Genomic DNA, 27,905 nt, shown 5'->3' on the forward strand with positions numbered 1-27,905 from the left:
AGAAGCGGAGGAAGTGGCTCGAACATTCGGGCGGCCGCAGGAGGAGCAGACGGATTCCCCCAGGTGTGAGCGCAGACTGCAGGCGAGCCCGCGGCGCAGTAACGGTGAGTAGCGGGAGGGACCGGTAGCGGCGGAGTCCGGCAGCCGGGGAGACCCGGGGGTCATGGGGGCGAGGCGGCCGGAGCCGGGACGGCCAAGTGGGTGGTAGCGCTCTCTGCCCGCCTCCGCCGCCGCAGCTGCCCGACCCGCGCCGCGGCCCCTCCGCTCGTCCTGACCCGTTAAGTCTCTTACCTGGTTTCTCTCCCGCCGGCCGCTCCTGCCGCCGCCGCCGCCGCATCCCCGGCGCTGGGCGGGCGGCCGGGACGCGGCCGGCCAGTTTTCTGGTCTGGGTGGAGCGGCTGTTGCTTCTCTCCGCGCGTTTCCCCACTCTGCTGCCCCTCGGCGCCTCCTCGTCTCCTCATCCCCGTCCGTGTTAGCCTCCCTCAGCGCGGAGGCCCCCGGGAGCCGGGGAAGTAACTTGTGCCTGGCGCGGACCCTGCAAAGTGCTTGCCGCGCCCCGCGGCCCCGGCCGTCGTGGTCGCTGTCACTCGGCCCCGCGTCTTGGGCCTGCCGGGGCTGCGGGCGCGCGGCGTGTGGCGGCGGATTGCGGGCTGCGTTTCGTCCGTGCGCGCGTGTGCGCGGGTCCCGGCCGAGTGTCAGTTAGGAACTGTAGCTATTGGTAGGAGACCGTAGAGTATGGAGGCGTGGGAAAAGCTTCAACGTCTGTTTTGCAGTACCAACTACATGTGTGCTGGAATTACTAGTTACAGATGCTTGTGACCACTTAATTCCCTCTCCCCTCCCTCTCTTTCCCCATCCATACTTAAAATTAAATGTGAATGGAAGATAAACGTGGGAATTAGGTCAATTTCTTATTTTTATTGCTGTATTCTAAGACTGTTCAAAGATCTTTCTCTTTTAAAGTATTCTAATTTCAAATTTTCAGATAAGTTTATTCCAATTTTGGTTTTTAGATATCTTAAATAATCCAGTTTCAAATTTCTTTTTGTAAAATGTGATACTGTTGTTGTTTAGATAGCTCAGTTACTATTCGTGGTCATCAATGGACAATATATCCTAATTTTCCTAATCTAAGATCTTTATATCTATTCAGTCTACATTCTAATTGAATGTTTGGGTTTTTTGTTAAATGCTCAGTGTGAAGAGTTTTGATTAGAAAATTCATGATTCTCTTGGAATCTTACATTTTTAATATGGAAGGCATCCTCAGAGGTCCGTCCCTTTTTATCTGAAAACTGATATAGATAAGCTCAAATTTAGGGTCTTTCAAGTTAGAAGCTGCTGAAGAGGCTTTCACATGGCTTTGAGGAGGAGTCATAGTCACGTGTGGGACAGGGCACAGTGATACTCTTCAAAGAATAGATGGTGCTAACTTGGGCTCAGGATAAACTTACTCTGCCTTAGATCTTGAAAAGGCTGTACAAAATCACTGTTTCTCTTTAATGTTTTCTCCTTTCTACCCTAAAAAACTAAGTCGGTATTAGTTTTGTAATAAAGTTGCTATTACTGATGTAATAAACATTCGTTTTTTAACCTCCATCAAGGTTAAAATCTAGACATGCTCATACCATACTGAAGTTTCTTGTCAAAACTGATGTCCCGATAATGCTTCCTTTAGGAACTAAGTTCCTATTCCTTCATTTCTTTTTTAGCACTCTTTTGATACTCTTGCTTTTTGCTTCTTTTTTTTGTGGGGGTTGCTGGGGGGATAGTTGGAGGAGAGAAAGTAATTGCATATTAATAAATATTGATTAAGAAAATTAATGAAATAATTTTGGAGCTGTAAGAATTTGGAGAATAAACCAAATCCATTTTTGCAGATAAGAAAACAGATTGAAGACATAAAAGGACTGCTCAAGTGCTAGTACTACTTAGTATATATAGTAAGTACTAGGTTATAGCTTTTCATACTCGGAGCTCAGTATTCCTCTTATTAGACTGTTTGTAACAGCTGAGAACTGGATGCCATGAATTTTCAAATTTATCATAGTTCAGACCAAGATGTTTATAATGCTTGGTCATTTCAGGTAGAAGTATTTCTAACCACTTGCCAAAATTGTATCAAATTTAGTAGTTGGTGTGACTAACAAAATATTTGAGTTGTAGAGAGTATTGCTTATAGGCATATTCCTATTTGGATTACAATTTTTACTTTTCCCATTCTCAACTGCCATTCACTCTGTCCATCCCAATCCTCACTTGTACCCCATCTAATGCGCTTTATATATATTCTTGGTTATGTCTCTGTCCTTGTAAAATTATCTAGTTCTTTTGTGTGTTTTGCATCTGCAAAGCTGCCATTTTGCTATATATTTTACTTTGTTCACTCAGCATTCTTTGAGATCTGGTCATGTATGTACATCTAGGTCATTGCTACCAACTGCAATATTTCATGTTTTACTTAAGTATAAATGCACAAATGGTCATAGTGACCTCTTTTTCCAAAGGTGAATTGATAGAATCATAAAATAAAGTCAAAGTTTAACAGTAGCAAGTAGAAGTTTTGGAAAGCAATATTTGATTCAGGGATGTTGACATGACACTTTGGGGAAATTCTATAGACTGTGAGGAGAACGTTGGATAATTTTAAGTGATTTGTGAAGAAGGTAGTAGTACTGTTCAAGAGTAGGCACCAGGGGTAAAGAGAGAAGACTTGGATCCTTCAGAGCAGTGGTTCTTCCTCCCCTGAGGGCCACATTATTTTGAGACTCTGACGTTAGCTAACAGAAATTTCCATATAAATTCTACAGTTTTACAACTACATGAAAGTCTTTCTATGTATGGGTCAACGCCTAACCCTATTCCCACTTAGAACCTGTACTTTAGAGATTCTTGAGAGGTTTTATCCTGTAGCTGTATGTTCATGATAAATGTCTCTAACATAATTTCAGCTGTTGTTTCATTAGCTACTTCAAGTAGTTTAACTTTCAGTGGCACTTGGTTTTATCAGGCAAAACAGAGGACTGTTACTGATTTTTACTTTAGAGCTGAAACTATGTATATGGCCTAATTCCCTTTCAGAGACCTTCAAAGAGACAGTATTCCGTCCTTAATTTACTTGAGTGGCCTGTTTTTCTTTTGTAAGACTAATAAGTACATATGTTACTTGTTTTGTTTGTTTTGTGGGTTTTTTTGCACTTTTAAAAAATTTTGGTATCATTAATATAAAATTACATGAGCAACATTGTGGCTACTAGATTCCGCCCATTATCAAGTCCCCACCACATACCCCATTACAGTCACTGTCCGTCAGCATAGTAAGATGCTATGGAGTCACTAGTTGTCTTCTCTGTGTTATGCTGCCTTCCTCATGCACCCCCCTACTTTATGTGTGCTAATCGTAATGCCCCTTATTCCTCTTCTCCCTCCCTCCCTTCCCACCCACTCTCTCCAGTCCCTTTCCCTTTGGTAACTGTTAGTCCATTCTTGGGTTCTGTGAGTCTGCTGCTGTTTTGTTCCTTCATTTTTTTGCTTTCTTCTTATGGTCCACAGATGGGTGAAATCATTTGGTACTTGTCTTTTTCCACCTGGCTTATTTTGTATATGTTACTTTTAAATAAGAAAAGCTCTTGCAGCTGAATAAAGACATTTATTTTTTAAGAATATGTATAAATATATAGCAGTTTATAGCTTTGACCATCAGATAATTTGGGATGTTAACGAAGAATTCTGGGTAATTATGACAGGTCCCACCCACTTCTCTGCTAGGGAGACTAGGTCATGAAATATATGGAATTTTAAATTATTCTGGATTAATCCATCTCAACAGCACAGGAGAGTAAAGTATACCCTGGTAGATATTGTGGTATAACCTTCATAAAGTGTTTCACAGAAAATAAGTATTTCTTGATTATATTTTTTAAAATAATGCAAAATTACTGTGTTACTATGTAATTCACTTGTGTGTGTTACTGTGAGGACCATAAGAATCTGAACTTTTTCGCCTTAAAAATTGGGGTAAATGAGTTCTCTCGGCTGATTACATTATTTAATCTGTGTCTTGAAGTCTCCAAGTTGTTCCTCCCTTCCCCCTACCAAGCATATCTTTCTTTCAGAAGTCAAAACAGGGGGATTCATTTTATGAATTATTAACTTATTCTTTTGGTACCACACAGGAAACCATTTGTATGATAAAACTATAGGCAATTTAAAGTTTGATTTTTTGTCGATGGAGCTGCAGCTAATCTTTAAGACCTGATAATGTTTAAGTAATAGCAGTTAACATTCCAAAAGGAACAGTAAATCACCTTACTTTTCATTTTCAGTTTATATAATTTTACAGTTTGGTACTTGAGGACATCCTTTGTACAAAGATGAGATAGTATAATGCATCCAAACATTAAATGATTGCCTAATGTGTTGTAGGACTTTCTAATTGCTAGGGATACAATGGTGGAAAAAAACTGGTTTTGCACAGTATGGGAGCTCATGGTCAAATGGTGGATAGAGGACATAGAGACAGATACTGTTAATACAGTACAGTCACTAAAATATAGAGAAATGGAAAGAATGGTCAAAGAAAGCATTACCTGGAGAGATAATGTCCCAAACTGAACATTAAAGGATCAGAGAGAGAGAGAAGGTGTGTGTGTATGTGTATGTAAGAATCGAAGTGAGGGGCACAGGGGGATGGAAGCAGAGGACCAACCGAGAGGGAGAACAGGAGAGCAAAAAGCACATTGCAAATAAGGGGCAGAGAGTGATGGAGAGGTATGGAGGCAGATTGTGGAGGGTTCTTTATGCCATGTTTAGGAACTTAGCCTTCATCTCCGATTCTATGTTTTGGGAAGCCATCAAAGAGTTTTAAGCAGGAGCCTGATCTGATTGTAGTTAGGTTTAACAGATTACTCTGGTAGCTTTTGTGGATTATAAATTTGAAAGAGGAAAAAGATTTGAGGGCAGGGAAGTCATTTGGAAGATAGTGGACTTAATGAGAGCTGATGAGGGTTTAGATTCAGGCTCAGTTCATAGAAATGGAGAAGAGGGACAAACTTCAGATTCTTTACCTTTGTTGTTGGTAAGTAAGAAATTCAGTAGACTTGATGCTTGCAAGTAGTCAGTGGAGAAGTAAACAAGCTTAACTCCAAACTGGGTTCTAGCTGGGGTGACCGCATGGAAGGTAATGACACCAAACTTAGAGAGAATTTGTATGGATCAATTTAGAAGCTCAGGAAGTCAGTTTGGGATGTTGTGAGTTTGAGATGGTAGTGAAATATCCAGTGCAGGGTGTCTAACAGGGCATTTGGCCTTTTGAATTTGATACTGTGGGATGTGACGGGCTCTGGGCTGGAAAAATCAGTGTCTGAAACCATGGGACCATATAGGGCGTGTATGTGGGCTCAGGAGAAAAAAGAGAGCAGAAGACAGCAGCTTGGGGACCATCAGTGTTTCAGAGTCAAGCAGAGGAAGGGAAGTCCCACAAAGGAGAGAAAGTGCTAACCAAGGACAAGTGAAGTAATGAGTGATCACTATTGGATCAAAGTGAGAAGAGAAACTATGCATTGTTAATGAAACAGGTTGGTACAGTTGTGATTTCTTTAGTTGCCCTCTGTAGCCTAAATGAGTGATGGAGATCAGGAGGTAGCATTCATCTAAGGACTGAGGTTTTACCAGGCTGGTACAGTGAAAAATGATGTGTAGGGAAGCTAAGGTATTGATTTAGAGCAGTTTAGACGATCCATTGTAGCAAATGTTGCATATTATGTTCTGTGTATTATTCTGTATAAATATTAACCTATTTAATCCTCGCAACAACTGTAGTTGTCACAGAAGATTGTAGAATGTAAATTCCATGAGGGCAAGGAGGTATTTTTTTATTTGTGTATTCCCAGTGCCTGGCATAAAGAATGGGCTCGAATACTTGTTAATGAGTAGATACGAAGTGTACATATTATCCCATTTTACAGGTGTGGAAGATGTAACTTATGCTACTTAATGGCAGAGCTAGTAGGGGAAGGAAGTGAGTCTAGGAGAGGGAGCTGGGATTCTAGGACTGGAGATCTCTACGAGGTGTCCTAGAAATGGAAGGCAAGAGAGATAAGAGGAGGAAGTATGGTCAGAGAGTGCAGTGTTGGATTCTACCTTTTTGAGGTGGAGTTGTTCTGGGTGATGACAAAGGGACAAGTTTTAGGACTGGAGTAGAACAGAGGATATTTCATTGTTGAAGCTCAATGGGACAATACGTAGATGTTGAGAGATTCCTAGGGTTTAAAATAAAAGTTTAGGTAGAGAGGAAGATTATGAGCAGTCCTCAGTAAGTGGGGAGCTATTACATGGAAATGTATAGGTGAGGAACAATAGAGAATAGTTGTGGGATTTGCATATAAATCAAGTATAAAAATCAAATGAATAATTATATCTGACTTGATTGTTTATAGTTCATGATGCGTGATCAAAACCAAAAGATTCTATGATATGACTGCCCTTGCATTGTTCACCATGTAAGAACTTGTTCGTTATACTACAGAAGATTGGAGACTGTTGAGAGTTAAGGTTTAGGGTTGATTAATGATTGTGTATTGAGTCCCCTATACAGAATTTTGTTGTTGTTAACAACCATTTGATCAATAAATATGAGAGGTGCACTCTCAGCACCACTCTTGCACAGTTAAGCCTCGAGTCCCCTGGTTTGTCCTTTCAGATCTTCGATATCTCGAGTCTCTTCCATTATCTGCGGGTCAGAGGCAGGGAGGGATTCAACAAATAGAATAGATGAATGTCTATTTCTTTGAATCCAGGTTTTTAACATAGGTTGGGCTTAGATCTGGTTTGCTGAAAAGACTGGATAAGCTGAGCTTGCTGAATATGATTTATTTTTCCCTCCTGGATATGGATTATCCTTTTGGAAGACTTCAAAACTACTCAGAATATAAATATGAAAGTTTATAAGTTTGCCTGATACTCCAGCCATACTTAAGGTATGAATTCTAAATGTTACATTTTCCCCTTCAAAAATCCTACCTCACTCTTTTTATATAGTAGTAGAGAGAATTTTGTGTCTGTAGCAGCAGCATGGCCCACCTCTGTGTTCGGAAACGGTTGGGTACACATCCCAAGGATAGTAAAAACAGAATACATGTGCTCTTCTAAATCTTCAGCCACTGCCCAGTGGATCCTCATTTGTTCCCTTGCTGGCCCTTTTACCCTCCTTCTCCTCCAAGTATCTTTTTGAATCCTTTTGTTTCAAGAAGCTCTTGAGAGCTCTCTTTCTACATACATTGTGTGACAGAAGAAAAGTAAAAATTCATTTCAACAGTAACCTATACTTAATATGAAGTTGAACACTTTCAGGATGTTTCAGTAAACCTAAGCAATTAATCCTGGTTCATTTTTAAGATTACTGAATCTCATATTTCATTTGCTCGGAAAGGCTCTCGTGTAATTTCATAGATTTCAATAGCATTGTAATTTCTGTCCTGATTTATTTCCTTTCAGAAAAATATGAAAACCCAGTGATTTATTATAGGTTTATATTAAACCTAATTTCACTATTTATTGTATTGATTTAAAGCACTGATTAAAGTACCTGATTTATGGAATTTATCATTCTGTGGTTGAATACTTATGCCTGCTTGTCCTTTTGTTTGTGTATGTATGTGTGTCTTTCCCACAAATGAGTGAGTGCTCTTAGGAAATCACAAGTTAATCAAATATGGTATGAAATATGTTTGTATAATTAAAAGTTTGGAGGAGATGATTTTCAAAGATGCCTTTTAGAGCAGATATACCATCATTTTGTGGTTCTCTGTGCTCTGTCCACTTTACTCTTCGTATGCAGCAGCTGCAATACTGCTAAAGGACCTTTGACACAGAGCCCATGAATACCCCAAGTATGATTTTACTTTCACCTCCCTCTTTGGAGACCTAAATGTTTGTCAAATCAGATGTGTGTTGAGGAGGAGAACAAATCATGGGGTCAACTTGGCATAATCCCCACATTTATCTTTATTATAGAGGTTTATTGGGGGATGGGGTGACAGTTCTTTCTGAGGAAAAAGTGCAAGTGAATGTAGGTGGACTTGCTGTCATCTTCATAATTTTCCCTGCAGCCTCGCCAGCCCGGTGATTTCCATACATTAACATAGAGTAGAGTAGGTGGTATCTGTAGTCTCCATTTGATCCAAGTACTGTTACAGGAATATTACTTGACAAATTAAGGCACTGTATTTGGAAGTATTTAGCTTTCCCCCTATCAGTAGACTAGATTAGATTACCTCACATTAGTTATTATCATGAGGCCTTTTATTTGTTCAGGTATGTGTATAGTATGTATTAAAATATTTTCTGTGTAAATTTTTGTGAGTCTGGTAACTTTACCAATTCTGAAGTATAAAATATTTAAATATAAACATACTTCAATAAGTACTTAATACCTAATGGGAATTAAATTTTATACTAATAAAAATGGAAAATTCTTGAACTTTCTTTTATCCTTTAAACTTTCTGAATTAGGTTCTGATAATCTGTTTGAAAATTAGGAATATGCTTAGACTCACATGACTTTTACTGGCAGAAGCTACTGTGTCTTTACTGATTATAATCGATTAGAAGCTGCAAACAACAATCGCTAATTGTTAAACTGTAAGAACATTGCAGAGAACCATATGACCAAAGTAGTTAGCTTTACAGTTTGTTCACTGTACCCTATACTCTTTGTTTCAAAAGAAAAGCTCTATTCAGTGTCTTGTGAGAAGACCCTTACTCCCTTTAGACAAGGATTGTGGGAAATTGCAACTAATTCATTTTTTTCTTGTTTTGCTGAATCAATAGTCTTGTGACTAAAACTTTTGCTGTTTTAACAGATTTAATAAAGAAATATTAATTTGAAACTCAATAAGTATTACGTAGAGTCCAGTATTTTTGACTTTGGAGATCATAGAAATCAAGGTATTTAAATATTTGTTCAGATAGTAAGTTTGGACTAGAAGGAAATGTTTTCTACCAGAGGAACTGGTTTTGATATTAACAACTTGGGGTCGAGAGGAGTAAATTGGGGAGGTGATTTAGCCCAGATTAACCACTAACATGCTAAAAACCCAAATTCATAGGCATTATACTATTTATATTTTCAACATTTTCATTGACTAGTCTTTTTTATTTCAGGCCTCCCAAGTTTATCCGTAACTCCATTTACAGCTTTATCCGTAACTACATTTAGCTGAAGATGAAGGCATAGATTTTGGGGGAGTTGTTTTATACAATGTAAAAATTCTTTCACAGCTATTTAAAATAGAAACATTAATTTCAGCTTCAGAATTTACTTAAAGGTCAACTGATAACCTAAAACTCATATTTTTTCCTCTAAGTTTGTCACATTTTTCAGTAAATGTGGTGACTGGAGATCCTATGTGCTATTGTCCAGCTGTACAAAACTACTTTCCAGAAGTCTTGATGTTTCCCATAAAGGTATATAGACAAATCAAAATCTTAACACTTTTTATGGGTTATGAGACTCATCTTGACTAAGCAGAATATCTTTGGGACCACGAGTCTAAAGGGAGAATGTTAGCAGAAAAAGGAAGCTGTTACCACAGACAGTGTCATTAACTTTTAGGAATCATCATACTACAAGGGAAATCAGGTATGAATTGGATTAATACCTAGGTTTTGAACATGCTGGAAGAGCTCAGAAATCTTTGCTGTGTGGGCTGTCAGAAAAAGACAAGCACATATTCTTTCACTCTTTAGTGCCCTAATCACTTTTGAAAGGGATTTGAAAAAGTCTGAGGGAAATGAAATAATAGATTTTTAGGTTGGAAACAAATTTTAATCAATCTGATCTGGTCATTTTATAGGTAGGAACTGAGAGCCTTAAAAAGTTGTGTGATTTGGTGAAGATTATAGAGCTAGTTTGAACTAAAAGCTGTAACTCCCCTACTAGATTTGGTTGGTTAAAAGTGTGAAGTCACTTTTAAAATGTAAGGTTATGTGGGACCATATGACAGAACTACTAGCCAATTTTACAGTTTGTTCATGTACCTCCTCATCTACTTTGTTTCAGAAGAAAAACTGTTCAGTGACTTGGGTGAAAGACTGTGACCTTCCCACAAACTAAAATTGCTGGAGAGTTGTTGCTAACTTGATATTTCAATTACTTCAGGGTTATTTCTAGGACCTAGATAGTTATACTTCAGAATCCTGGTTGAGGGGAGATGTAATAGCAAATGAGTTTAAGAGTCATTGATATATGGAAGCCATAGACCCAAATTAAAGAATGTGAGTTTAGTACAATACTTTTTTGAGATGTTTTATCAGTTGCCCTTACCAATTTATCTTAAAACTAGATTGGTTTGAGGGTAATGGTAATTCTTTTGGCAAGAAGTACATAAATGGATCTTATATATGTATCCATTTTTTCTTTTTTTCATGTGGATAAGGCATTCTGATGTTCTTAGCAAGTATGTCTTGATAAGTCAGGCATAGACCACTTGTTGAAGAGAATAATGAAATGATAACTGAAGTAGAAAAAATCCCATTAGAAAAAATAAACAGTCTTTTCACTGTGTTTTTATCTGGTTATTCTTTATTGTATAAAGGCAACTTAAACAATCTTGTCAACCTTCACATTTCTTCCTGCCTTAGAGATATAACCATACATGTTCAGTGATGTCAGTTATCAGGTCTTCTGTCACTATATGGCGGGAGCCATGCTACTCAGCTGTGTAGCAAAGCTCAGGCTGGAGGAAGACCCCTGCAAAGCAGCGGCCTTCGCAGCCGGCTCCCCCTATTACCACCTTGATTTTGTTATTCTCCATTATACTATTGGCTTTGCTTTTGCTCGCATTTTTGCCAAAGACTAAGCTAACCTTTGATAAGCAGCATGGAAAGGAGGAGAACATAAACTTCCCCAAAGCTTTTCAGGACAGTGCTCCTGAAGAATAGAACACGCAGGGGCCAGATGGCTATCTTGGCATAGAATACCAAAACCTGCAGTTAGTTAGTCAAACATTGACTACCCCATCTCCACTTAAGTGGGAATGCCTCCCTCATTTGCAATGCTAGTGAAATTAGTGATGAAGAGTTTTATAGGAAAATTAGAGAAATAGAGTTATGAGAGATTACTGAATAGAATAACCCTGTCTGACACTTAATCCATCTTCTCATGTTTTCTTCTATTTGCTACTTGTACAACTTTTCTTCCTTTGTCATTACAGCCATTTACTAAAATTCATGCCTTATATGTGAAATTACCAAGTACCATAATTTTCCAAGAAGTAAAGATACCTCAAGACAAGTGCAGGGCCAGGAAGCCACAGGGCATAAATCTGCAAAGAAGTAAAAAGCTAACATTTTCAAAGAACATTACTTCTCTCTCAGTCACCAGCTTTACATCTCCCTGTATGGCCCCGGAAGATGGCTGGTTAGCCAGAGACGGGTAAGATTCCTCAAGGGAGGAACAACCTAAGACAGGCACAGTCGCAGGGGGGGCATCAGGTGAGGAAATGGGGGCCAACAGAGGTGAGGCTTAGAACCACACCCCCCCAGTTTTGAGAGAAATTGTCTACACCCGTGGATGTTTTGTTGCCCTTGTCTGGCTTGGATTAATACCTAGTCTATAAGCACAAACCTGATCATCTACACTTGCCGTCTTACAGCACTAAATCATGCTTTCCATCTATATCTTGCATCTACCTACATCAACATTTTATTAGAAATGTAAAGGAGAAAATGTGAGATTCACATATAAAGTATAAAAATCGAATGAGTAATGATACATGATATTTGACTTGATTGTTTATAGTTTAAGATTTGTAGTTAAAACAGAAACAGTTTCTATGACATGAATGCCCTTGCATTGTTCACCATGTAAAAACTTGTTTAGACCCTGCAGTAGTGGAGTCATGGAGACCTGTATATTATGTCAGGGAGATTTTGGTATCCACACAGAAGAAAGAGAAATGTAGATAAGAAGGGGAAATTTAGTTTGCTGCTCACTGTGCCCTATAAAGGGGTGTATAATGAAGATATGAGTTTATGATTTTAGATTGATTATAAATTTATTAAAGCCTCTAAGAATATTTTTGTGGGAAAGAATCATAGCCAACTGTGGCAGTAGGTGACCTGTATTTCAACCTGAGCTGATAGACTCCATAGTCACTGCTACATACTGCACGCTCCTATGGTCACATGCACTACTTAGAAACTGTGTTGCATAGAAATGTAAACCATGAAAGACTACATGTTGCTAGGAAAAGTTTTGGTCAAGGAACAGAAAATGATCACCTAACACTTGACCAACCATGAATAGATTAGAAAGAAGAAAGATGCCTATACCTATTAATGAACTGCCCATACCAATTAATCAACAGAACAATAAAAAATAATCATATCCTTGTGCAAAATGGTATAAATAAAGCTGTCATTGACACTTTGTCGAGAGATCACTTCCATCTGACTCTCTGTCCTGTCTCTCCATGCACCGACACCGTCTCATCCTTTTGGGTTTCACACACACCCCTGGACTCCGGCAACTATCGGTTACAAAGTAAATAAATATTTAAATCTTAAATCTTTAAATGAAGAGACATGGCACTTTTTTTTGCACCACTTGATAATACTTGCACAAAATACTTGTCTATCCTCAGACAGTACTTCTGCTAACTCAGCCCTTTCCTTGGGGTTAAGATTAGACAGGATTTACACAGCTTTAAGAGTGTGATTTTTTAAGAAATTCAGATGACCAGCAGGCACATGAAAAGATGCTCCATATCGCCAATCATCAGAGAAATGCAAATTAAAACCACAATGGGATATCACCTCACACCAGTTAGGATGGCCAACAGCCAAAAGACAAACAACAAATGCTGGTGAGGATGTGGAAAAAGGGGAACCCACCTTCACTGCTGGTGGGAATGTATATTAGTTCAACCATTGTGGAAAGCAGTATGGAGGTTCCTCAAAAAAACTAAAAAAAGAAATATCATTTGACCCAGGAATGCCGCTTCTAGGAATTTATCCTAAGAAAACAGGCTCACAGTTTCAAGAAGACATATGCATCCCTATGTTTATTGCAGCACTGTTTACAATGGCGGAGCTATGGGCAACCTATGTGTCCATCAGTAGATGAATGGATAAGGATGTGGTACATATACACAATGGAATACTATTCAGCCATAAGAAGAAAACAAATCCTACCATTTGCAACAACATGGATGGAGCTAGGGGGAATTATGGTCAGTGAAATAAGCCAGGTGGAGAAAGACAAGTACCATATGATTTCCCTCATCTGTGGAGTACAACAACAAAGCAAAAACTGCAGGAACAAAAGAGCAGCAGACTCACAGAACCCAAGAATGGACTAGGTATGGTGGGTGGGAAGGGAGGGATAAGGGGATTAAGGGGCATCATGATTATTGTCACACAAAATATAGGGGGGGCATGAGGAAGGCAGTATATATAGCACACAGAAGACAAGCAGTGACTCTATAGCATTTGACTATGCTGATGGACAGTGACTGTAATGGGGTATGTGGTGGGGACTTGATAATAAGGGGAAGGTAGTAGCCACAATATTTCTCATGTAAAACCAGAGCATAAGATTGTATATCAGTGATACAATAAATACATAAATAAATAAATAATTTTTTAAAATGGCATAGAGGTCATAAAAGGCCTCAGGAAAAAAAAAGGTGTGTTTTTTGAAAGGCCTCTAGCTATTGAGGACCATTTGAAGCCTTGATAAGCGATATTTAGTGCTTTAAATGAAGAATTAAAAAAAACTCTCTCAAAAGACTTGTAAGATCTTTATTCCAATTCTAAGTAAAACCCAAATCAGCTTTAGATAAGGAGCATTATGAAGTGTGGTTTTTTTTTTGTCTTGGAATAATTTCTGGTTTCATACCTTTGTGGTCTGAGAAGCTGGTTGGCATGTTTTTAATCTTCTCAATTTACTGAGGCTCTTTTTGTGGCCTAGTATGTGATCTGTTCTGGAAAGTGTTCCATGTGCACTTGAGAAAGCTGTGTATCCTGCTGCTTTTGGGTGGAGTGTCCTTAGATGTCTGTTAGGCCCAGCTGTTAGGTCCATCTGTTCTGATGTGTTCAGTGCCTCTGTCTCCTCACTTATTTTCTGTCTGGTTGATCTGTCCTTTGGAGTGAGTGGAGTGTTGAAATCTTCTAAAATGAATGCATTGCATTCTATTTCAGCCTCTAATTCTGTTAGGAACATCCAAATACATGAAACAAATACTATGTTGAGTACATAGATATCTGTAGTGGTTATATCTTATTGTTGGACTGACTTCTTTGTCATTACATAATGTCTGTCTTTGTCTCTTGTTACTTTTTTTGTTTTTGAAGTCTATTTTTCTGATACAAGTACTGCAACTCATGCTTTTTTCTCCCTATTATTTTCATGAAATATCTTTTTCCATCCCTTCACTTTTAGTCTGTGTGTGTCTTTGGGTTTGAAGCGAGTCTCTTGTAGGTAGCATATAGACGGGTCTTGCTTGTTTATCCATTCTGTAACTCTGTGTCTTTTGATTGGTGCAGTCAATTTACATTTAGGGTTATTATCAATAGATATGTACTTATTGCCACTGCAGTTACCGAAGGTTCAAGGGCAGCTTCTTTACTGTCTAACAGTCTAAGTTTAACTTGCTCATTACAGTAGTTCAAACATAATCTAAAGGTTCTTTTATTCCCCCCTCTTTTTCATCCTCCTCCACTCTGTTTATTTTAGGTGTCATATCCTGTATTCTTTGTGTATCCCTTGACTGACCTTTTGGGTAACTGATATAATTTTGCATTTGCTTAGTGATTACTTGGTCTACTACCTTTACTATGGTTTTATTTTCTCTCGTGACAGCTATTTAGCCTTTGGAGCAGTCCCTTTAAAATACTCTGTAGAGATGGTTTGTGGAAGGTAAATTCCCTCAACTTTTTCTTATCTGAATATTGTTTAATCCCTGCTTCAAATTTAAGTGATAATCTTTCCAAGGAGAGTATTCTTGGTTGGAGGCCTTGTTTCATTTCATTAAATATGTCATGCCACTCCTTTCTGGCGTGTAAGTTTGCTGCTGAGACGTCTGCTGATATCCTGATGGGCCTTCCTTTGTATGTGATCTTTTTTCTCTCTCTGGCTTCTTTTAATACTCTGTCCATGTCCTTGATCTTTGCCATTTTAATTATTATATGGCTTGGTGGTGTCTTCCTAGGGTCCCTTGAGTTGGGAGATCTTCGCACTTGCATGGCTTGAGCGACTCTTTCCTTTCCTAGACTGGGAAAGTTTTCAGTATTTCCTCAAAGCTGCATTTTCTTCTTTTCTCTTCTTCTTCTTTTGATACCCCTGTAATGTGAATATTATTCCACTGGGATTGGTTGCAGAGTTGTCTTATTATTCTTTCATTCCTAGAACCTTTTTTCTCTCTGTGCCTCAACTTCTTTATATTCCTGTTCTCTAATTCCTGTTCCATTGACCATCTCCTCTTCTAATCTGCTTTTAAATCCCTCAAGTGTGTGTTTTATTTCAGTTACTGTATTTTTCATATTTCGCTCTCTCTTGAAGTTGTCCCTGAGATCTTGAATATTTTTCTGTAGCTATGTGAACATGTTTATGATTTTTATTTTGAAATCTTTATCAAGAAGATTGGTGACTTCAGTTTCACTGAGCCCTCTTTCAGGTGTTTGAGGTATCCTGGTTTGTACAAAATTCTTTTGCTGTTTCATCATTCTGATGATGACTATGGAACAATACCTTTGTGTAGGTGGCACCCTCTAGTGCCCAGCTCTACTCTCTGGAGCCATCCAACACCTGGAGGGTTGGTGGGGTCACAGGTGCGCAGCGCTGGTGCCTGCCAGGAGGAAAAGTTCTTTTGGTAGCATGAAAATGCTACCTGGCTGCAGTGTCTGTATCCACTGCCAGGTCCAGTAGGCCGAGAATGGAGGTAGGAACCTCTGTGTTATGTCCCTGTAGGTACCCTAGGTGGGGCTGCCCTCCACGTGACCTGGTGCAATGGTGGTAGCATCAGCTGTGCGGACTCATGCCTGCTGGGAAGAATGAGTGGCAGGCTGCATATCACAGTGAGGGGGGTCTCAGCACTGCACTGCCAGCCAGGGGAATGGAGCATCTGATGGTCCTGAATGTTCCTAAGCTGCTGGGCTGAGTTTGCTACTTTACCCTTTTTTTTAAGGTCTTTTCTTTTCCGCAGAGGTAGGCAGTGTGTTGCGGTCTTCTGGGTCACTCTTTTAGGGTTACTGGTATTTGCTGTATTTTCATTACATGTGGTTTTGGGAGGTGGTTTCTGCCTCAGTTCTCTCACTGTCAGCCATCTTTTTCCCCTCCATGAGACAAGTACATTTTACATTTCTTTCAGATCATATAGTTTTTCCTCAAAATCTGTGCATATTCCTGTGACGTCTTCAAAAGTAGAGCTTGAGTTGGAGTTAACCCATCCATAGATCCTAGAGGAGCAGCTATAGAGGATTCAAATTCAAATTTAGCAGCATCTGGAAAGAAACAGAAACAATTATACTCTTCATATAAAATACTTTAGAGTTAACATGTATGAGTTAATAAAAAGAAGTTGGGGCCTTTAAGAGTGTTAAAAATGAAAAAAATCTCTACACAACTGCGGTACAAAATACAAGACTACTAGGAAATATAACTTGCCCATAGTTACACACAATTAATTCCAATTGTGGCTATGTATCAGAGCTTCTGGTTTTCTTATTACAAGATGGAACTATAGAAGATAAAGATGACACAGTTCACCGTGACAACCATATTCTGTAAACGGGAAAAACAGACCGACAGCCAGTTCCCACACAGTCAGGTATACCATGACAGGTATAAAACAGGGTGCTGTTAGAAAACACAGAGGGGACATCCAAACTGATATTGCAGGAAAAGGGAAAGATGTGCCAGATAGAGGGAAGAAGCATCTGCAAAGAGCTGGAGGTGAGGAAGAACATTTGTGGAACTGTAAGTAGTCTAGTTCAGTGAAATGCTAGAGCAAATGTGCAGAGTAGGGTAAGTAGCAAGAGATGAGACTGAAGGACTTGGCAAGCACCAAATTTTATTTGGGTGTTTTTATTCCTTGCTAAGGTATTTGTAATTTTTCGTGAGAGTAGAAAGATAAAACCAATGACCAAGTCAATGGCTAGAGATTTAAATGTCATCCTTCAAGTGACACTTAAAATTGCCTATTAGTAGGTGTGTCTTGGTTTTTTGGCCTTAAATCACTACCAGAAACATGAGAAGCTGACAAAGCCCATGTGTTCTGAGAAGTGTAGGATAAGAGTTCTAAAGGAATAGCAGAAGTAAAAGAAAAGGTATAGCCAAAAATAAGAACAGACTGATGGATGTGTTGAGATTTTAAAAAATCTATGGAACATGCTGAATAAATGAGGAAGAAGTATATTCTTCACTATGAATGGCTGTGCCCTCACATTTTCTTATTAGATATGTATAAGAAACAAATATTTACATAATACCTATTATCTGAACAATGGAAAGAGTTGCTATTTACTATTCAGAGTTCATTTCAGAAAGCAGTGACATCTAAATTTAATTAATACATTTTGGCAACATACCTTCTTTTTGTGCTCTAGTTATATTTTTGTCAAATTCTTGCTCCATCTGAAATAAGTCAAATATTATTTGTCATTTTTAAGTTAAGCAAGACATTATCATGTGAGTGACACATAGCTGATGAAGTATGGCCTTTAACTAATAGTTTTAGAGACTAGACTTACCTTAGGGATTGCTTACACAGAAAAATAATCACATGAATAAAATAAATTCCTACTTAATTTTAGATAACATATCTGCAATGTTATTTTGATTAATCTGATAAAAAGTACAATATTGGTGTGTGTTAAATACATGATTTCAGAAAGGTAATATTTGATCTTACTATTAAGAAGAAATTTAAACAAGTCAAGTCATATTATACACTGACTGCATTACTTTGCAAGACTTAGAAAAACTATCCTGTATACAAGCTTTATCAGTTTTTTTACTCTAATGAATTTTTCCTTCAAAAGGGCTTTCTATTATTGTACTTTTAGATAAGGTATAATCTGTGCTATTAATTTTTCAGCACAGGATCTAAAATACATAAAATGAAGAAAGTGGGAGTGTCATAACAATGTCATGTAAAAATTCCTGCAAAAAGTTAAGTGAAATCATTTTTCTATCTGTACTATGACTACAAAATCTCTCTCTACTGCATATGGACGCAAAGATTTCAGAATATCTGCTTGAAGACAGGAAAAATAGAGGCTAGAGCCAGTTTTCAAACTTAATTTCTGATTCATAACTTTCTAGAATTAGAAACAAGGCAAATAATACTCAATTCTTTAATGACGATTTTGTTGCCTTTCTGGAAAGTAGGAGTTTTGATGCATCTTTTTCAATATGCAGCTTTTCACGAAATTTAAAATGTGTCAGTTTAGTTTCACTTACTGAATAGAGTTAAGATTAGGTATCTCTTGAAAATGAGAAATCCAACAACTTTAAAAAATAAAATTTCTGTCTCCTTTCTCAGAAGCACAAATAATTATGACTTTTAAATAGTGAGCACTAATCAGTTAAACAACTAGAATTTCAACAAATTAAGAACAAGAATTACATCACAAATTTGAAACCTGGGGGAAAAAGGATAGTATAACTAACCTTGGCAAAGAATGTGTCCATTTCCTTCTCTCTATGTTTGCTATTGATCTCTGCTAACTTCACAGTAATCCTGTGGAGAGTGGTGTAAACAAATGCTTATTATTTCATTTTTCCCTAAGTGATACCTAAATGCCTTGCATTAAAAAGTTACCACAATAGTAAATTGAATTTCTTACAAAACAGTGTTTCAGCATTGAAAATCTGCTGAAGATCTATTGTATACAATTAAGTACATGTTTTTCTAGGGTGACTAGTAGCTAACAAGTAATTCAAAGTAGGGAAGGCAGAGAAACGGCTATTCATGATATAGAGGGCTTACAAGTAGACCTTCCTGCCTTCTGGAATGGCTGTATTTACAAGATTCATGAGGAGACACTTAAACCTATTTAGTAAACCAGTTTAGAGATAAAAGATAAAGCATCCATCAAAGACATTTTCAAGCATTTGCTTTTACCACCCTTTATGTCTCACTCATTATCTCAGAGAAATTAGGCATTAGGCACTGAGGCATAATTGAGAGCAACAATCTCTAGGGGAGGAAAAACGGTGTGGGTGACCAAAGAATAAAATAGCTCTGGAGGCAGTTAGCATGTAACATCGTCACCAAGGTATCCATCCTTTCTGTTTTCCACGTACTCCCTCAGGCAGACCACAGTGTTGTTATTATTTTTTTATTTTGGTATCATTAATCTGCAATTACATGAGGAACATTATGTTTACTAGGAACCCCCTGCACCAAGTACCCCCCACAAACCCCATTACAGTCACTGTCCATCAGCATAGTAAGATGCTGTAGAAACACTGCTTTTCTTCTCTGTGATGCATAGCCCTCCTTGTGCGTCCCCTACATTATACATGCTAATTGTAATGTCCCCTTTCTTTTCCCGCTCCTTATCCCTCCCTTCCCACCCATCCTCCCCAGTCCCTTTCCCTTGGGAACTGTTAGTCCATTCTTGGGTTCTGTGATTCTGTTGCTGTTTTTCTCCTTCAGATTTTTTTTTGTTCTTTTACTCCACATATGGGTGAAATCATTTGGTACTTGTCTTTCTCCACCTGGCTTATTTCTCTGAGCATAATACCCTCTAGCTCCATCCATGTTGCTGCAAATGGTAGGATTTTTTTTCTTCTTATGGCTGAATAATATTCCATTGTGTATACGCACCACATCTTCTTTATCCATTCATCTACTGATGGACAGTTAGGTTGTTTCCATTTCTTGGCTATTCTAAAGAGTGCTGTGATAAACACAGGGGTGCATCTGTATTTTTCAAACTGGACTACTGTGTTTTAGGGTAAATTCCTAGGAGTGGAATTCTTGGGTCAAATGGTATTTCTATTTTGAGCATTTTGAGGAACCTCCATACTGCTTTCCACAATGGTTGAATTAATTTACATTCCCACCAACAGTGTAGGAGGGTTCCCCTTTTCTCTACAACCTTGCCAACATTTGTTGTTGTTTGTCTTTTGGATGGTGGAGATCCTTACTGGTGTGAGGTGATATCTCATAGTGGTTTTAATTTGCATTTCTCTGATGACTAGCGATGTGGAGCATCTTTTCATGTGTCTGTTGGTCATTTGAACTTCTTCTTTGGAGAAGTGTCTATTCAGCTCCTCTGCCCATTTTTTAATTGGATTATTTGCTTTTTTGTTTGTAGAGGTGTGTGAGCTCTTTAGATATTTTGGATGTCAACTTTTTATCGGATCTGTCCTATTTGAACTTCTCCCATACTGTAGGATGCCTTTTTGTTCTATTGATGGTGTCCTTTGCTGTACAGCAGCTATTCAGCTTTATATAGTCCCACTTTTTCATTTTTGCTTTAGTTTCCTTTGCCTGGGGACATATGTTCATGAAGACGTTGCTCACGTTTATATCCAAGAGATTTTTTGCCTATGAATTTTTTCTAAGAGCTTTTATGGTTTCATGACTTACATTCGCGTCTGTGATCCATTTTGAATTTACTTTTGTGTATGGGGTTTGACAATGATCCGGTTTCATTTTCTTACATGTAGCTGTCCAGTTTTGCTAAATACCAGGTGTTGAAGAGGCTGTCGTTTTCCCATTCTGTGTCCATGGCTCCTTTATCATATATTAATGGACCATATATGTTTATGTTTTAATATCTGGAGTTTCTATTCTGTTCCACTGGTCTGTGGCTCTGAACTTGTGCTGTTACCAAATTGTATTGTTTATGTGGCTTTGTAGTAGAGCTTGAAGTTGGGGAGTGAGATCCCCCCACAGCTTTATTTTTCCTTGTCAGTATTGCTTTGGCCATTTGGGTGTCTTACGTGGCACCATATGTATTTTAGAACTATTTGTTCCAGTTTGTTGAAGAATGCTGTTGGTATTTTGATAGGGATTACATTGAATCTATAGATTGCTTTGGGCAAGATGGCCATTTTGACAATATTAATTCTTCCTAGCCAAGAGCATTGCACGAGTTTACATTTGTTAGTGTCTTCTTTAAGTTCTTGTAAGAGTGTCTTGTAGTTTTCAGGGTATAGGTCTTTTATACTTCCTTGGTTAGGTTTTATTCTTAGGTATTTTATTCTGTTTGATGCAACTGTGAATGGAATTGTTTTCCTGATTTCTCTTTCTGTTAGTTCATTGTCAATGTATAGGAAAGCCACAGATTTCTGCATATTAATTTTGTATCCTGCAACTTTGCTGAATTGTGATATCAGTTCTTGTAGTTTTGGAGTGGAGTCTTTAGGGTTTTTTATGTACAGTATCATGTCATCTGCAAATAGTGACAGCTTAAGTTCTTCTTTACCAATTTGGATTGGTTGTATTTTGTTGTTTTGTCTAATTGCCATGCCTAGGACCTCCAGTACTATGTTGAATAACAGTGGGGAGAGTGGGCATCCCTGTCTTGTTCCTGATCTCAGAGGAAAAGCTTTCAGCTTCTTGCGTTTTCAGTATGATGTTGGCTGTGGGCTTATCATATATGGCCTTTATTATGTTGAGGTACTTGCCCTCTATACCCATTTTGCTGAGAGTTGTTATCATGAATGGATGTTGAATTCTGTCAAATGCTTTTGCAGCATGTATGGTGATTATCATGTGGTTTTTGTCTTTCTTTTTATTTATGTGGTGGATTATGTTGATGGATTTTCAGATGTTGTACCATCCTTGCATCCCTGGGATGAATCCCACTTGGTCATGGTGTATGATCCTCTTGACATATTTCTGAATTCGATTTGCTAATATTTTGTTGAGTATTTTTGCATCTATGTTCCATCCCTTGATATTGGTGTGTAATTTTCTTTTTTGGTGGGGTCTTTTCCTGGTTTTGGTATTAGGGTGATGCTGGCTTCATAGAATGAGTTTTGGGAGTATTCCTTCCACTCAATTTTTTTTAGAAATCTTTAAGGAGAGAATGGGTATTATATCTTCTCTGTATGTCTGATAAAAATTCCGTGGTAAATCCATCTGGCCCCGGGGGTTTTGCCCTTGGGTAGTTTTTTGATTACCACCTCAATTTTGTTGCTGGTAATAGGCGCGTTTAGATTTTCTGTTTCTTCCTTGGTCAGTCTTGGAAGGTTGTATTTTTCTAGGAAGTAGTCCATTTTCTCTAGGTTTTCCAGCTTGTTCGCATATTGGTTTTCACAGTATTCTCTAATAATTCTTTGTATTGCTGTGGGGGTCCGTTGTGATTTTTCCTTTCTCGTTTCTGATTCTGTTAATGGGTGTTGATTCTCTTTTTCTCTTAATAAGTCTGGCTAGGGGCTTATCTATTTTGTTTATTTTCTCAGAGAATCAGCTCTTGGTTTCATTGATATTTTCTATTGTTTTATTCTTCTCAGTTTTATTGATTTCTTCTCTTACCTTTATTATGTCCCTCCTTCTACTGACCTTAGGCCTCATGTGTTCTTTTTTTTCCAATTTCAATAATTGTCACTTTACACTATTCATTTGGGATTGTTCTTTAAATATGCCTGGATTGCTATATACTTTCCTTTTAGAATTTATAATGGTTATATTCTCTTGTACTGACCCCTTTATCATTCTGTAATGTCCTTCTTTATCTCTTGTTACTTTGTTTTGAATTCTGTTTTGTCTGATACTAAAACTGCAATACCTGCTTTTTTCTCCCTGTTGTTTGCATGAAATGTCTTTTTCCATCCCTCTACTTTTAGTCTGTGCATGTCTTTGGGTTTGAGGCAAGTCTCTTGTAAGCAGCATATAGATGGGTCTTGCTTTTTTATCCATTGTATTACTCTGTTTCTTTTGATTGGTGCATTCAGTCCATTGACATTTAGGGGTGATTATTGAAATATATGTACTTATTGCCATTGCAGGCTTTAGATTCATGGTTACCAAAGGTTCAAGGTTAGCTTCTTTACTATCTTACCATCTAACTTAACTCACTTATTGAGCTATTATAAACACTGTCTGATGTTTCTGTATTTTTCTACCTTCTTATTCCTCCTACTCCATTCTTTATATGTTGGCTGTTTTATTCTGTGCTCTTTTGTGTTTCCTTTGATTGCTTTTGTGAGTAGTTGATTTTATTTTTTGCCTTTAGTTAGTATTTGGTTGGTCTGCTTTCTTCGCTGTGATTTTATTTTCTCTGGTGACATCTAATTAGTCTTTGGAGTACTTCCATCTAGAGCAGTCCCTCTAAAATACCCTGTAGAGGTGGTTTGTGGGAAGCAAATTCCCTCAACTGTTGCTTGTCTGGGCATTGTTTAATCCCTCCTTCATATTTAAATGATAATCCTGCTGGATACAGTATTCTTGGTTCAAAGCCTTTCTGTTTAATTACATTAAATATATCATGCCATTCTCTTCTGTGCTGTAAGGTTTCTGTTGAGGTCTGATAATAGCCTGCTGGGTTTTCCTTTGTAGGTGACCTTTTTTCCCTCTCTGGCTGCCTTTAATAGTCTGTCCTTGTCCTTGATCTTTGCCATTTTAATTATTGTGTGTCTTGGTGTTGTCCTTCTTGGGTCCCTTCTGCCGGGTGTTCTGTGGGCTTCCGTCATCTGAGAGACTATTTCCTCCCCCAGTTTGAGGAAGTTTTCAGCAATTATTTCTTCAAAGACAGTTTCTATTCCTTTTTCTCTCTCTTCTTTTTCTGGTACCCTTCTAATGCGAATATTGTTCCATTTGTATTGGTCACACAGTTCTCTTCATTATCTTTCATTCCTGGAGATCCTTTTATCTCTCTCTGCATCAACTTCTCTGTGTTGCTGTTCTCTGATTCTGATTATATTAATGGCCTCTTGCACCTCATCCAGTCTGCTCTTAAGTCCTTCCCGAGATCGTTTTATTTCTGTATTCTGCTTCCCAACCTTATCCATTAGCTCCTGCACATTTCTCTGTAGCTCCATCAGCATGGTTATGACCTTTATTTTGAATTCTTTTTTAGGAAGATTGGTTAAATCTATGTCGCCAGGTTCCCTCTTGGGGGATGTCAGGGTTATTCTTGTCTGGATCAAATTCTTCTGCCTTTTCATGGCGATAGAAGTAGTCTTGGGCAGTTGGTGTGTATTTCAGCTGGGAGAACAAAGTCCTTTCACCTTCCTTTCCTGTGAGAACAGCGACCCCTAGCAGCTTGTGCTGGGCAGTTGTGCACAGATGGTGCCTCTGAGTCTTCCCCTGATGGCTGCAGAGTAGGCTCTGGGCAGTTGCTGTGGGTTTGGCCTCTCCCAAGCTACTCGCTGCCATGGCGGGGCTGCACCGGAGGGGGGATGGACGGGAGGCTGTTTATTGCCGTGAGGGGCCTTAGAGCTGTGCTGCCTTACAGGGGGTAGGGCACCCAGAGTTCTCTGGGGTTCCCAGCTGCTGAGCTGAGTGTGCCAGGATCCTTCCATCCAGCTGTGAGGCCCCTGTCCCTTTAAGACTTTTGAAAAAGCACTCACTTTTCTTTTGTCCAATGGGCACTGTTTGCGGGGACCTGCTCGCAGATTTTACTGTTCCGTTTCCCTAATTTCCAGTGCACTACGTACCGTGTGTTTTCACTCCTGGTGTGGATGACTAGGGCTGCGTGTTTAGCAGTCCTGGGCTCCCACTCCTTCCCCGTTACAACTCCTTTTCTCCCACTCGGGAGCTGGGATTGTGGGCTTGCTCGGGTCCCACCGGGCTGCAGCTTGTATCTTAACCCTCTTCGTGAGATGCTGAGTTCTCACAAATGTAGATGCAGCCTGGCTGTTGTACTGTATCTTCTGGTCTCTCTTTTATGAATAGTTGTATTTGTTTTTATTTTAAAAAATATGTATGGTTTTGGGAGGAGATTTCCACTGCCTTACTCACGCTGTCATCATGTCTCCCCCTCCCCCCACAGTGTTATTTTTAACCACTTTGTGAATTATAGTGCTGTTCATCCCTATGTCAGTCTTTATTTCACACGAATGCCTTTATGTAGAGTAGAAAAATTATGATAGTTTGTTCCATGAAGCCCTCTAGTGATAACACCAAAGATTACAATCAGGAAAACAAAACTTCCGTGCAGCGGATGTGCTAATGTGAGGAAAAGGGAAGTTACTATTGCCAGGATCCTCACCAGAACCTAAACTGGTCAATTTAATTGTCCTGCTGCTAGGCCACTGCTTCCACACCCATAGGCAATAAGCTATTAATGGCTGAGTCATTATATAAAGAACCCTTCCCAGAGGCAGAGATGTGGATTACGGACCTGCAGAGTGTTGGGTGCATGTGATTCTAGTGTCCAACTACTGATGGGAGAATAAAGCCAGGTAGAAACCTTTTAACCCCAGGAACGTTCCCTTGTCATTTCTCCATCTCACTGAATTCATAGTGAACTTGCCTGGGGCTGAAGCCCTCAGGCAAGACAGCTGAGTAGTAGTACTTGGCCCTTTGAGTTTAAGATGTAATCTTCCAAAAAATAGTTAAACTCATTAATATTTCTATTTAGTGGAATTCTTTAGGAAGTCATTTTATAATAATATCACTGTCTAAGTTACAAAGCTTCAAAAACAATGAGCTTCAAGACTAGTAGATCAGGTTAACTATGAAAATATTAAAAGGAAAAAATAAAGTCATTTAAAACCAAGAAAGGGGAGAGGGGTACAAAAACTGTCTTGAAGGAACATTTTAAATGTAAGTTCATTTACAAATATCATTTTCCAGAATATACTATCCAGTTAGCTTTCAGTCCTACTAATCTTATAAACCTGGCTCCATAGAAATAATGCTTTAGAGGCAAACTAATGAGCTTAATTTATTTTCTATGATTCTGTTTTGACTTACTTGTCTAGTTGCTTTGCCAATGACAGGGTGGTATTTACTTCTTCTTGGTGTAATTGTTTATATTTCTCCAATTCAGCTCTAATGGAATCTTCTTGAGAAATTTTTTTGGAGAGTTGAAGTTCCAGATCTTTAATTCTGAATTCCATTTGCATTCTAAATGAAGAATTATCCTTCTCTCTCCACTGCTGTAATCTCTTTTGTGATTCATCCTTTAAAACAAATTAAAAGAATGCGTTTTTTAAGTAAGTATCATCTGAATAATAATAGCATATTTGTTTCCCTTAGTTTTGACTCAGTGTTTCAGAAAGCAATTTTAAATGTGAAAAAAAAGACTTGAAGTTTAATATATTTACCTTAACCTCATCTGAATTAAATGTGCATTATAAAAATAAGGTTGAATCATTCTTATTTTAGTACTCATATAATCTGACATTTCAAAGAATAACAATCTATAGTTAAAATATTTAAACAATATAATCCAAGAATATGGTATACTTTTTAAATCACAATTTCCTTTTCCTCTTGTCAACCAGTCTTAAAAGTTCTAAGTGATTGTCTAATGAGAATGATTCTGAAAGATGGATTTTGTGATAATGATGGAAACTGAAATATTTAGGAGAAACACATGCTCCCATGCTCCCAGAAATCTATGAAACCAACTGGCATAAAAGTAGAGGAAAACAGAGATAAATGTATACATCAAAAATGTAATCTGCAGGGAGATGAATTAAGGCACATTACAGATTAATAAATTAACCTGTAAAAACCAATCGACTTCTTTTAATCTTTCTACTGCTTTCTGTCTTGCTCTTTCTTCAGTGTCCCGTCTGTGCTGTTCCATCTTACTGTGTTCTAGTGACATCCTTGCCATGTGAGTTTTAAGGTTTCTGACTTCTGAAGATGAAAGTTCCAGTTTTCTTGAAAGATCAACAACCTACATGAACGAAATAAGTGAGTTTTGTAATGAAGGTAGACTGAGAATAGCCCAAGTCAAAGCCAGTATCAATTAAAATAAATTAAGTTATAATAAAATGTTACTCATACCATAGTAGAATCTTAGAACACTGAACCTTGAATTACTCAGACAATCAAGAACAAAATTAAAATCACCAGGAGTCAAAATAATACACCCTTTGCTGTCATTTTTGCCATTACAACATTTGCACTTGGTTTTATGCTCTTATTCCCATGTTGTTTCTCCATAAAGTTATTATATGTCACCTCTCAGTAGGAAAGGTCCCCCATCCTAACACTTCATAATTAAAAAAAAGTTTCAGAACTATCACATTGAGTTATTTAGCCCTAAGTCAATAAATGCCTCCCAAAATAAGACTCTAATGATCTATAAATATGTATTCTAATGCCATAAGCCTTTTTCTCAACTACAAATGTTTTATGCTAATTCAAATCAGTTTCCAAGGAAAGGGTTGTCACAGTTAAGGAGAATTCATATCTCGCAATATGGAATTTTAGTGACATGATCCATACATTTTTTTGAACAATACCACAACTCCATAGTGCTATCTTGTTATCTTTTGTTTCTTACCACCAAATAAGAAAACATAATTAACAAAAAGAAAACCTGTTGTAATTTCAGCGATACCGAGCTGGGAAGAACTACTTTTGTTTAGATACAGTGATTATTTGGTAAGACAAGGTGAGTGGATGTGGTTTTTACAAATTCTTACAAATTTTACATTTCCTGTGAAATTCCCTCCCCTTTCATATGTGTGGGCCTTACTACCTGGTTTCTAGTGAAGAGCATATGGTGGAACTGCTGTGTGAACCCAAGGCTTGGTTAGAAAGTGTAAATACAGCTTCCATCTGATATTCTCTCTCTAGGGGGGCTTACCCTAGGAACCCAGCCCCCTTGCTGTGAAGCACCCAGGGCACCTAGTGAATCCTCACAGAGATGTGCCAACTGAGACTGATGTAGCTTCTGTGCCAGCCAAAAGCTGACTTCAACTGCCAAACAAGTGCATGTGGCACCTTTAGGTGATGCTAGTCCCCCAGTGGTGTATC

At 38.3% G+C, this 27,905-nt stretch overlaps 1 protein-coding gene and 1 long non-coding RNA gene across 2 annotated transcripts; one reads left to right on the forward strand and one right to left on the reverse strand.

Annotated features, from left to right (window-relative positions):
* On the forward strand, positions 1 to 27,614 carry LOC140847895 (uncharacterized). The gene is made up of 4 exons (XR_012128161.1): positions 1 to 104; positions 25,960 to 26,125; positions 26,703 to 26,834; positions 27,481 to 27,614. It is a non-coding gene; the product is annotated as an uncharacterized lncRNA (long non-coding RNA).
* LOC140847894 (ankyrin repeat domain-containing protein 26-like) lies at positions 12,250 to 26,754 on the reverse strand. The gene is made up of 5 exons (XM_073229506.1): positions 26,641 to 26,754; positions 25,884 to 26,092; positions 18,674 to 18,743; positions 17,590 to 17,635; positions 12,250 to 16,503 (listed from the first exon to the last, which is right to left on the reverse strand). The coding sequence occupies exons 1-5, from the start codon at positions 26,752 to 26,754 to the stop codon at positions 16,367 to 16,369; spliced, it is 576 nt and encodes a 191-aa protein (XP_073085607.1). The 3' UTR covers positions 12,250 to 16,366.
* Positions 27,615 to 27,905: the final 291 nt, after the last annotated feature.

Source organism: Manis javanica, chromosome 2, assembly GCF_040802235.1.
Source record: "Manis javanica isolate MJ-LG chromosome 2, MJ_LKY, whole genome shotgun sequence".
Lineage (NCBI taxonomy): Eukaryota > Metazoa > Chordata > Mammalia > Pholidota > Manidae > Manis > Manis javanica.

Bases quoted from the DNA above. Each gene is read 5' to 3' on its own strand.
- LOC140847894 (XM_073229506.1), bottom strand. From the start codon at position 26,754: ATGGCAAGGATGTCACTAGAACACAGTAAGATGGAACAGCACAGACGG. The intron at 26,093-26,640 runs GTTAATTTATTA...TTTGTTTTAAAG, and splicing joins AAGTCGATTGGTTTTTACAG to GATGAATCACAAAAGAGATT. The intron at 18,744-25,883 runs GTAAGTCAAAAC...CACTCTCCACAG, and splicing joins TTGGCAAAGCAACTAGACAA to GATTACTGTGAAGTTAGCAG.